Raw genomic sequence first — 12305 nt, 5'->3', positions numbered from 1 at the left:
CAGTTGATTCTCTCTGTAGGTCCCATTAAAACATCAAGAAACTTTGGAGTTTGATTTTAACTTTTAAAACTTGAAATGTTTGTTTAACTGACTCTCAGGGACAGATGTTCAGGGACTGAAGACTAAACCTCCAAGAGACTCATTAAAGTCCTTCTGCTGTGTCTGTGCTGCTCAACTGGTCCAGGCGCCTGGCACAGAGGCAGATCCTGGCAACCAAGAAGAGCTTCAAAAAGACATTTCTCTTGAGGAGCAGCTCTGCTTGCAGTCCAGCAGGGCTGAGAGCACTGCCTGCAGGTACCTGAGAGCAGTGATGCAGACAGAGGCTTAACACATCTGGAAGGACAATTCTGAGATTATTCACAGAGAAATCATCACATCTTCTGAGAATTCTGAGCTTCTTCATGGAGAAATCTTCTGACACAGTTAGTCTGTGGCTGCAGGGATCTCCTAAAGCTGACCCAGGACAGGACTGACAGCACTGTAAGGATGGCTCTGCTGCCCTTTCTGCTTTGGGGGAGGATGTGCTCCAGAGCGGGGCTGCCCTGGGCACCGTCAGAGGGACAGGGCAGGACGGCTCCTGCTGCCAGGGACGGCTGCAGGGGCTGAGGCTGGGGCTGCAGCCAGGGCTGCCCAGGGCTGTGGTGCAGAGCAGGTGCTGCAGCCCTGAGGGCTCTTGGCCAGGCCAGGGGATGTGCCACCTGCCAGGGGGGGCTCTCAGCCTGCCTGGGAGCTCCCATGGATGGTGGAGGGGAGCTGTGGGTGCAAGGAGTGACTGCTGCCAGGGCAGGTCCTGCTGCCGTAGAGAGTGTGCTGTGTGGGCCAGGGCTGCTGAGAGCTACAGCTCATGCCCAGGTCATTCCTGAGGGGACTTTTCATGAGCTCATTTGGGGCAGAGGTTTCCTGCTTGAGTCTCAGCTTTTCTAAATCTGTGCTTCAACTTTTCCATGGCTCAGCTTGGTGGCAATGGAAACTCAGCTGTGCAGGGCAGAGCAGGGGCTGAGACTCCTAAACCATCACACTGAGGATTCCTGGGAACCTCAGCAAGTGCCTCCACCTCCCCAGCCTCCAGATCCATCCAGCATCATCTTTCCATGGTGCCCAGGCCTTGGGGAGCTGTTCTTTAATCCCTGCAGCCCCGAGCAGCTGCAGGGCAGAGCTGGCCCAGGGGCTGGGCTGGGCTCTGGCAGCACTGGCAGGGAAGGAGCCCGGGCCCACAGGAACAGCTCGGGCTGGGACAGCTCCAGCAGCAGAGCCGTGGGCAGGGAGGGAGGGAGGCAGTGCTGAGGGAAGCCCTGCTGCAGGGGACATGTGGCACCTGCCAGCCCTGCCCTGCAGGGCACACACTGCCCTGAGCAGCACAGCTCCTGTGTCCCCTCCCAGCCAGCACAGCCCTCAGCGTGGGGGCTCAGGGCCCTCAGTCCCCTCCTGGGCCAGCAGAGCAGCCCCAGAGATGAAGGGCATCTCTCCTGCCATGTGTCCATTCCCTGCTGACCAGGGCCTCAGGGCCACTGTCCTGCACTGCTGCTACCTGGGAGGGGCTGTGCAGGGCTGGGCAGGGAAAGGCTTTTCCTCAGGGCCTGGCTCTCTCTCTCCTTGCCTTGCCCAGGTGCTCCTGGCATTGCTGATGGGCTCTCTGGGAATGGCAGTTGCAGCTGCAGGCTCAGGCCCAGCCCTTGGGCTCCTCCTGTGCAGGCTGAGCACAGCAATGGGGTGTCCCAGCTCCCTCTGCCTCGGGGAGCTCTGGGCAGGGCAGGCTGGCAGGCTGGGAATGAGCTGACTCTGCCTGACTTTGGGAAAGGCAGGAGCCACTTTGTGTGCCAGGGATCCCTCTGCTCTCAGCAGTGTCTCCTGGCTTTCCAGGGTAACATGGCAGTGGAGCTCAGAAAAGTGCAAGTCCAGGGCAGCAGGGACAGAGCAGCTCCTCTCAGTCTGCACTAAGGCTCAGACAATCCTCCTGCTTCACTGGACTCTCTGTTCTCCCCAGGTGCAGCAGAATCTCTCGTTCTGCCACTAGCAATTTGTAAGGGATTTATTGAGCCGTGGTAGACATGCCTCATGCTTTCATGGTCAGCATATCTCGTTTTATTCCAATTGAGTTACATTTTTATACACTTCATAACTAGCTCATACATATGGCAAAAGTATAACTCCTTATTGGCTCTCAGCCAATGACGCACACGTTGCTAAGTCCTAATCCCACTGTTAGTGTTATCCTTATCTTTATGGCTTACTCTACATTCCTCAGGAAGCTTCTGCATTTTGTTAACTAAACCAGATCTGCCTCAATGACATTTTGACCTTTTAAACTTTTACTAGCCGCATAGTATATGTCCTTTGGAACGCAGCCATTCTTCAGTCAGGCTCTCTACAGCAATTCTCATCCCTTTCGCCCTGGCTGCTCCCGTGCCCTAGGAGGAGGTTTTTTATCCAAGTTCAAACACCAGGACTGGCCCCTGCCCTCACTGTTCCCCTGCACTGACTGGGGCTCAGGGCTGACTCCCAGGTGTCCTGCAGGTCGGGGTCTAGCCCCTCAATGAACATGCGCCAACAGCAATCAGGACTCCAGCAACCAAGCTGAAGGAAGTTCTTTTAGACATAGACAAGGGGGAGGTGTTTAGTGGAAGGAAACTGTCTCTGAGAAGAGGTTTTGACTTTTCTTTGAGACATCTCCATTCAAACGTCACTATCTTTCCACTTTATGCAGGTTGGGATGTCCAGACACAGCAAATGTCCAACAGCAGCTCCATCAGCCACTTCCTCCTGCTGCCATTGGCAGACACGAGGCAGCTGCAGCTCCTGCACTTCTGCCTCTTCCTGGGCATCTCCCTGGCTGCCCTCCTGGCCAACGGCCTCGTCATCAGCGCCGTGGCCTCCGGCCACCACCTGCACAGCCCCATGTTCTTCTTCCTGCTCCACCTGGCCCTCACCGACCTGGGCTCCATCCTCACCACTGTCCCCAAAGCCATGCACAATTCCCTCTGGGACACCAGGAACATCTCCTACACAGGATGTGCTGCACAGCTATTTCTGTTTCTGTTTTTCATTTCAGCAGAGGTTTTCCTCCTGACCATCATGTGCTACGACCGCTACGTGTCCATCTGCAAACCCCTGCACTACGGGACCCTCCTGGGCAGCAGAGCTTGTGCCCACATGGCAGCAGCTGCCTGGGCCAGTGCCTTTCTCTATGCTCTGCTGCACACAGCCAATACATTTTCCCTGCCCCTGTGCCATGGCAATGCCCTGGGCCAGTTCTTCTGTGAAATCCCACACATCCTCAAGCTCTCCTGCTCCCAATCCTACCTCAGGGAACTTGGGCTTCTTGCTGTTAGTGTCTCTTTAGGTTTTGGGTGTTTTGTATTCATTGTTTTCTCGTATGTGCAGATCTTCAGGACTGTGCTGAGGATCCCCTCTGAGCAGGGATGGCACAAAGCCTTTTCCACCTGCCTCCCTCACTTGGCTGTGGTCTCCCTGTTTCTCAGCACTGCAGCATTTGCCTACCTGAAGCCCCCCTCCATCTCCTCCCCATCCCTGGATCTGGCCCTGTCAGTTCTGTACTCGGTGGTGCCTCCAGCCCTGAACCCCCTGATCTACAGCCTGAGGAACCAGGAGCTCAAGGCTGAAGTGTGGACACTGATCACTGGACAATTTCAGAAACATTAACTTGATTGCCAGTTTCTTCAAATCACATGTAATGAAAGTAATCTTTGATAATTCTTGTTGGTTTCATTTTGGAGGTTTTTTCCTTTGTTTTATATTTTTAATATTGTCTATGAAGAAGGGTAGCAGGTTTTGCCATTTTGTTTCTCTCCATCTCTGTTTGTCCCTGAATTTCTTGCCTTCAAGTGTTTGAGTCTTTGCAGCAGCTTCTCACGCTGCTTCATGTAAACAATATTGTATTCTTAGAATTTATCTGTATGTTTTGCATTCTTGTTCTCTGAGAGAGAACTTGACTGATGGTCATATTGACCAATGGAGTCAGGAGGTTGTAACCTCCTTGGGCCAATCTTGGCCCTCTGTACAAAATGTATATAAGCCTATTGGAGTCAGATAATAAAGAGCTTTCCATGATTCACCAAGCTGCTGCCTGCTGTCCTCTGTGAAGGTCCGCTCCCACGTCACAACGTGTTGCCCCTCTAAAGGCAGGGGTAACACATCTCCACTGTCACCAAGGAATGTGTTAATGAGCTTTGCTCTCAGTGTGTTTAAACGAACTAAATGATCCAGCAAAGTCTTCTCCAGAAATCTGTCTTTTTTTACCTTCTCTGCGACTACAGCAGCAATGTCTGTGTGCAGAGCTGGGGGCAGATCAGGGCTGGCACAGCAGCTGTGCCCAGCACCAGCAGCCCTTGGTGTTGCCAGTGCTGCTCCCATGGCCCTGCCCCGCTGCCCTCCTGGCCCTGGTGTTGCTGTAGGGCCTGAGGGCTCTCGGGGCCGGGCACAGGGCTGGGGGTGGCAGTGCCGGGGCTGCAGCAGGGACAGGCCATGGGCACTGCTGGGGCAGCGCTGACACCTCAGGGCAGGGCCTGGGGGCTCCAGGCTCCTTGCCCAGGCTCTCTCCAGAACACGCCCAGGCCAATGTTTAGCACAGAAAAGCCCCGTGAGCAGCCCCAGGGTGGCCCTGGGCAGCCTGGGGACAAACAGCATGGCTGGGGCTCTGCAAGGGCCCTGAAGGAGATGGGAAGGAGCAGCAGAGCAGGGGCTGATCCATCCCCACTGCACTGGACACCCCAGGGCAGCGTCCCAAAGCGTCCTCATGCACCTGCCAACACCATCCCCCCTGTGCAGCCCTGGCCTCTCCCCCAGCTCCCACAGGTGCAGGATCCTTGCAGGCACAGACACGGCAGGACTGGCTCAGGAGCCCCTGTTTGCACTGCCCAGAGCAGGCCTGAGCACCCCCGTTGTCGCCCTGAATTTTCTTGCCTCGGAGTTTTCGAACCTTTGTAGCAGCATTCTCACACTGCTTCATGTAAACTATATGTATTTTTAGAACTTACCTATGTTTACATATTTCTTCTCTAGGAGGAGGAATGTGACTGATGGTCATTTCCACCAATGATGTTCATAAGGTGGTGACCCTTTTGGCCAATATTTGGCCTTCTGTACAAAGTGTATATAAGGATAGAGTCAGACATTAAATTAGAATCTTTGCTGCTTGACCTGCTGCTGCCTGTGTGTCTTTTGTGTGTCCGGGATAGTGACATCTGGTGACCTAGCATGAGAACTGCACATCAGTTGGACCCTTCCGTGTCCAGACTGTGTTTGTGCCCAGTGTGGAGAATGCATTTGTTGTGTGTCTGAGGTAACGAGTGGTAAGAGATATGGTCTCTTCCCTGTCCTCAGAGGGTGATGCCCTCGAGTTGGACCTTTGGTTTCAGGTCCTACAGAAGGAGGGAATCTCTGTTCCCGAAAGGGACGTCCAGGGGTTGTTTTATTACGCTAGACCCCATGGGTTTTTTTGCAGCCCTGACGCTGGTTTTTTGGTGGCAGAATGGCAGTCCCTGGGAGATGAGCTGCTTCAGGTTTTTACTTAAGACGGGAGCGTGGAGTCTCTGAGATTGTTGACTACTTCGAAAAGGCTGGTAAGGGTGCTGGGTAATTTGCAATCTCCCGGTTCTGAGGCCTCAGAGGATGACTCCAGCCTGATATTTTCTTCCAGGCTGGAGGCCAGGGAAAACGGTGAGGCTGTTTCTCCTGTTCCTGCTCCTCACAGGCGGAGCTGGAGTGCAGAGGCTTTACTGGATACCTCCCGCGCCCCTGCAAAGTCAGCAGGAAGACTGATTCCTGCTCCACGCAGGCACAGCAGTGAGGGCAGCTTGCCCTCCGTCAGTGTAGCTGCTGAGGTGGGCTTGGAGTCCCCGGTGCAGACTCCACCTGTACCCGCGCCTCGTAGGCATTTGGGTGCAGGAGATTCTGGGGCTTGTGGACGCCCTGCGGAACCGACGCACCTGAGTTCTAAGCCACGGAGGCAGCAGGGGATTGATCTCTCCACTTCCCCTCCCTGTGCGTTCCCGGTGCTGGAAGCGCCGAAGGCATGCTTGGACCAGGAAAACGGGATGGTGACTGCGGATTGTCCGCATTGTGGTATCTCTACGAGATACCTGGTGGAGGTGGACAGCGCAGCCCCGGACCCGCATAGCAGGGATCTGCAGAGCGCGCACAGTTCAGGCAGCCTGGAGCACAGCCACGGTCCACGCAGGGGGGCGCAGCCTCGGAGAGCGAGGTGTCCACCCCACAGCGGGAGCACCGGACGGCCATCATTGGAGTCTGTGCAGCTGAAGGGACCTTGTTGGGGGCGGTTCCAACTCCCCCCCGCCCCCCCCCGCGGCTGCGGCTCCGCCGGACAGGAATCCTGGGATGAGGCAGCGTTTGGGTTGTCTTCGGGCGGTTTCACCAAAGAGCTCGTCGCCCTCCCCAAGCCCCTCCCCATTCTTGTGTGGATCGCAGCCATTCCCTCATGATTTCTTCTCCCCCTGAATCGCCAGCGCCTGTGAAGGCAGCGTGGGGCAGTGCCGTGGTGAGGCGGGACACGTTCCCCCCAGTGCTGCGCTCCCCCCGCGCTGAGCCAGGACAGCGCTTCACGCGCTTCGGCCTCTGACGCAGAGGTGGCAGCCAGCCCCGCGGTGTTCACTTTTAAAGGACGGGATGGCGGAGCCAATGAAAGATGGGTGTTCTCCCATGGCACGGGGTCTCGGGACGCTGAGTCCCCTTCAGCGGGTCATTGGACTATGCCCTCATGCCGGGTGACGGTCTGGCCGCGAGACCGCACACGGTTTTGGGAGGATGTCCGCACCAAGGCTGAAGCTGTGGGTGGCCGTGGTTCGGCATGGTGCCCCCTGCAGGGCAAGGATGGATCCTCTAGCTCTGCAGGTGCTGCGAGATGGGCTCTCGCCCCTGTCCCTGTGGAACGCGTGGGACATGAGTCAGAGGACGATGATGGTTCGCCAGCCAGGCTGCAAGCTTTCCCTGTGGTGAAAGATGCTGGCCGAAAGAAACATGCGCATTTGTCGTGGCAGGCACTGATTGATCTTTGTGATAGGATTGGTAAACACGGTCTGGGGTCTCCAGAGATGATGCAAATGCTACGACTGATAGACACAGATGTGTTACCTCCCTATGACATTTGGTGTTTGGCCAGGGTTCTTTTTCAGCCAGTTGAATATGACATGTTTGAGTCTAAATGGACTCAATTGGCTGAAACTGCTGCAGCACAGAATCGGATGGCTCATCAGGATGACCCTAGGTATGGGGTCGGGCCAGACATGTTGCTGGGTGTAGGTGAATTTGTGGATGTGAATAAGCAGATTGCCTATGAGGCCTTGGTGCTGGAGCAGTGTCAAAGAACTGGCATGGCAGCATTGGTACAGACAATGGAGGTGGCTGCACCGAAACAGACATTTACCACGATTTTTCAGGGAACAGACGAAACTTTTTTGAGGTTTGCAAAGAGGATGACAGCTTCAGTTGAGCAACAGGTGGATGATTTCACTGCCAGAGGTGTGTTGCTCACCACTGTGGCAAAGAGCAATTGCAGTGCAGAATGCAGGAAGGTCACTGAGGCCTTGCCAGGCAAGCCCTCATTCTTGCAGATGGTTGAGGCCTGTTCAAAGATGGGCACCACTGGTCGTAAGGTGGTTGCCATGGCTACCACCCTGCAGCCAATTTGGAAGGGGCAGCAGGGTGGGAAGCAGAAATGGGCAAATGCTCAAAGTGGCAAGAAGAAAGGAAAGAAAGGGAAAAAGGGGACCACTGTTTCATTTTATTGTGGACCTTGTGGATGACCAAATCACGTGGCCGATGCTTGTAAGGCAATGGTTCATGTGAATGGTCAACCTCTGTCGGGCTCGGGAAATGCGCGGCGGAGCACGAAGGGGAAGCGCACTCAGACACAAGTGTCTTCCCAATCCCCAGAGCTGATGGAGATCTGCTGGGGAAGCTCACAGCCAGCACCTGCAGCTCAGCAGGCGTAGACATCTGCACCACTGAAACGGTTGTCCTGAAAGACAGCGCAGTGCATAAAATCCCCCTGGACGCCTTTGGTCCTCTGGGTGATGGTTTGAGTGCCTTTCTTATGGGCAGATCTAGTACCACCATTCAGGGTATCATTGTGCATCTGGGTCTCGTGGATGCAGATTACACGGGAAGGATTTATGCCATGGTCTCCACGTCCACTCCTCCCCTCACTATCCCTGAGAAAACAAGAATTGCTCAACTTGTGCCTTTTAAGTCCTCTGTTCCCAGGGCAGAGAGTCAGGTGAGAGGAGATGGCGGATTTGGATCCACTGGACCGCCTCAGGTCTTCTGGACTGACGTCCTGACCAAGAAGAGATGTCCTGAGAAGACATGCACCCTGTCCCTTCCTGGTGCAACGCCATCAGAAATTCATCTCCACGGGACCCTTGACATGGGCGCAGACATCACGACTGTGTCCATTGCTGCATGGCCCCTGGATTGGCCTTTGGACCCAGTGCGGACGCCTGTTGCAGGACTGGGAGGGACAAAGCATTGCTACGTGAGCCAGAAGCCGGTGACAATCACGAACCCAGAGGGTCAGGCAGCTGTTGTCCGGCCCCATGTCACCGACACCCCTGCCAATCTATGGGGGAGAGATGCTCTGGCCGCGTGGGGGGTGCGCATGGGGACGGATTTTTAATTGGGGCCACTGTGTCAAAGGGCGCAGTGTGTCCAACGCCTCCTATACGGTGGCTGACGGACAAACCCATTTGGGATCCTCAGTGGCCCCTTCCCCAAGATAAATTGGTCACCTTTCATGATTTGGTGCAGGACCAGTTGGACCAGGGTCATTTGGAGCCTTCTACCAGTCCCTGGAACACCCCTGTGTTCTGCATCAAAAAGAAGTCTGGGAAATGGAGGCTGTTGCAAGACCTCAGAAAAGTGAATGCAGTGATGGAAAGCACAGGGACGCTGCAGGCTGGTATGCCATCGCCCACCATGCTTCCAGCAGAATGGCCGGTCCTTGTTGTGGATCTGAAGGATTGTTTTTTTACAATTCCTTTGCATCCTGATGACAGACCGAAATTTGCCTTTTCAGTGCCAGCAATTAATAATGCTGAGCCTGCAAAATGATATCAATGGAGAGTTTTGCCGCAAGGCATGCGAAATTCTCCGAGCTTGTGCCAATGGTATGTGGCCCGAGCCTTGTCTGGAGTTCACAGGCAGTTTCCTAATGCAAAAATTTTTCACTACATGGATGATATCCTGGTGGCTGCATCCAGCCAGGATGAGTTGCAGAGGATTCAACCTCAGCTGATCCATGCTTTGCATTCTAATTGGCTGCAGGTGGCTCCAGAAAAGGTTCAGAAGCAACCTCCCTGGAAGTATCTGGGTGTCAAGATACTGGAGCATACAATCCAGCATCAAGAGGTGCAATTTGAAAATTCAGTGCGCACGTTGAATGATGCCCAGATATTGGTGGGTGTCATCACTTGGTTGCGTCCGTATTTAGGACTGACCACAGGACAGTTGTCTCCTCTGTTTGATCTGTTGAAGGGGGACACTGATCTGAAATCACCTCGAACACTGACCCCAGAGGCACGTCAGGTGCTGGAGGAGGTTCAACGAGCTGTTTCGGCTCGACAGGTTCATCGCATTGATCCCTCCATTGATGTCACTGTGTTCATCACCACTCCAGATTTACATCCCACAGCCATAATTGGCCAATGGAGTGACAAGTGGTCTGACCCCTTGCATGTCCTGGAATGGGTTTTCTTGCCCCATCAGCCGCAGAAGACGGCAACAGCATTGTTCGAGCTCATTGCTCGTTTGATAACCAAATGCCGACAACGGTGTTTTCAATTGATGGGTGTGGATCCTGCACAGATTGTGCTCCCGGTACCACGGGAAGATTTCGACTGGAGCCTTGCAAACAGTGTGTCACTGCAAAGTGCTCTGGAGAATTTTACAGGGCAGATCACTTATCATCTGCCCAGCCACAAGCTACTGCAGGTGGCCAAATCCACACAAATTTCATTGAGGCCCAAACATAGCCAGGAACCAGTGCAAGGACCCACCGTCTTCACTGACGGATCGGGAAAAACAGGGAAGGCCATTGTCACTTGGAAGGATGGATCTGAGTGGAAGGTCCTGGAAGGCCACGAGGACGGGTCAGCCCAGTTGGTTGAGTTAAGGGCTGCTGTCATGGCTTTTCAGAATTTTTCCCAGCAACCCTTCAATTTGGTCACGGATTCTTCTTATGTGGCCGACATTGCTCAGCGGTTGGGTCATTCAGTATTGAGAGAGGTCAGTAATCCTGCCTTGTTTCATTTACTGGAGACCCTGTGGTGTTGCTTCGCGTATCTGTCTCTCAGGTCAGCTCAGCGTCGGCTGGGCCACCCTGCTAGCTCTGATACGCCCAACAGTACCTTTGCGTGGGTCTTTGGCTCCGCAGTGCTTTTGCCTTAGCTGTCCCGGCCGTGGTTCGAAAGAGGGGACACTCCAGGCTCAGGGAGAAGGGTTTTATTCGGGTAACTCAGGGGCAGCCCCTGGTTCCAGGCCTGTGCCTCTGGGGAGTGACCCCCGGCCTCTATTGCAGGGGGTTTTTGTTCCCCCAAAATCTCGGGGGTGGACACAAGTTACAAGACCAATGAAACAAAGCCAGGTGGGTAAGGCCAAAATGCAATACACAACATTAACAAATCAGGTGAATTTGGGATGTGGTCCTGGGAGACCCACCAATCACTGTCAGACACCTCTCCTGAAGGTTCTGGGGCCTGGGGGATGATGGACATGGAGGGGAGAATACAATAGGATGGGGGAAAATACAATAGGATGATCGAAACTCTGGGCAGAGGATTAGGTTGCCTTAGTAACTCTTATTAACTTCTGATAAGAACCCTCCAAGACAAGAACTTTGCCTGGCTAGGGTTAAAGTCCAAATCACATCAAACTTACAACTAAAAAACCTATGATACAATTTCAGCACCCCCACACTGTGGTGTGCACTTCAGGACAGGGTTCATCCCTACTATGTTCTGCACATTCGAAGCCACACGAATTTGCCTGGATTCATAGCGGAAGGTAACGCGAGGGCTGACAAGTTGGCTAACCCAGCGTGGGTAGCACCTCAGCCTGATACACTCGCGCAGGCCAAGGCATCTCATGGGTTTTTCCACCAGAACAGGCATACGCTGCAGAAGCAGTTTCAGTTGAGACCGAGGCCCGTGACATCGTCGAGTCCTGTGATGACTGTCACGCGGTCGCTGCACCTTTGCCGGCAGGGGTAAACCCCAGGGGCCTTAAGGCCTTGGAACTTTGGCAGACAGATGTTACCCAGGTTGCCAAGTTCGGCTGGCTCAAGTATGTGCATGTTACGGTGGACACGTTCTCATCTGTGATGTGGGCCTCGGCTCACACAGGAGAAAAGACCAAGACCCACAATGTCATTGCCCACTGGAGGCAGGCCTTTGCTGTTTTAGGTATACCTTCTGCTATCAAGACCGACAACGGTCCTGCTTACACCTCACAGAGGGTGCGGCAGTTCCTGCAGTTGTGGGGTGTTTCTCATAAGTTGGGTATCCCTCATTCCCCCACGGGCCAGGCAATCATAGAATGCGCTCATGGTACACTCAAGAGTGTTCTCCAGAAGCAAAAGCGGGGAATGCAGGGTGAAACCCCACACAGTCGGTTGCAAAAGGCTTTGTATACAATTAATCACCTTATGGTGCCGCAGAACTCAAATAACCCTGTTTTCCTGAACCACCACCTTTCATTGCAGGATTTGGATGAGATGCATCAGCCTCGAGCGAAGGTCCGGGTGCGAAATCCAGTCACCAAGCAATGGGAAAGTCCCTATGACCTTATCGCTTCAGGGCACAGGTATGCTTGTGTCTCCACAGATACTGGAGTTCGCTGGGTACCTGCAAAGTGTGTTCTTCCTGACCTGAGACCGCAGAGACAGAATTTGGCCAACAGACAGCCAGGAGACGGTGACCAACATGAAGGTCAACAAGTGGAGGAACCACTGAGTGACAACTCTGCTGTCAAGGTCACAAGTGATCACTCCGATGGCCCTTCCACAACCAGAAATTGAACATTGTTCATTTTCTTCTTTTTTTTTTTTTTTTTTTTTCTTTCTTTCTTTTTTAATGGTAAAAGGGTGAGATGTCACCCTGAATTTTCTCGCCTGTGAAATTCTGTACCTTTGCAGCAGCTGTCCCACGCTGCTTCACATAAACAATATTATATTCTTAGAACTTATCTATGTGTTTACAAATTTCTTCTCTAGGAGGAGGAATGTGATTGATGGTCAAGTCCACCAATGATGTTCATAAGGTGGTGACCCTTTTGGC

At 53.7% G+C, this 12305-nt stretch overlaps 1 protein-coding gene across 1 annotated transcript; it reads left to right on the top strand.

The window, feature by feature from the left end:
- Nucleotides 1-280: 280 nt before the first annotated feature.
- LOC310920819 (olfactory receptor 14J1-like) lies at nucleotides 281-3660 on the top strand (the record flags this gene model as incomplete). Its single annotated transcript, XM_083880870.1, has 2 exons — nucleotides 281-422; nucleotides 2705-3660. The coding sequence occupies exon 2, from the start codon at nucleotides 2728-2730 to the stop codon at nucleotides 3658-3660; it is 933 nt and encodes a 310-aa protein (XP_083736996.1). The 5' UTR covers nucleotides 281-422; nucleotides 2705-2727.
- Between the last annotated feature and the right edge of the window lie 8645 nt (nucleotides 3661-12305).

Source organism: Zosterops lateralis (assembly GCF_965231275.1).
Source record: "Zosterops lateralis genome assembly, chromosome: 31".
NCBI lineage: Eukaryota > Metazoa > Chordata > Aves > Passeriformes > Zosteropidae > Zosterops > Zosterops lateralis.
The sequence above is the reverse complement of the archived record's forward strand: the minus strand, read 5'-3'. Positions and strand labels throughout refer to the sequence as shown.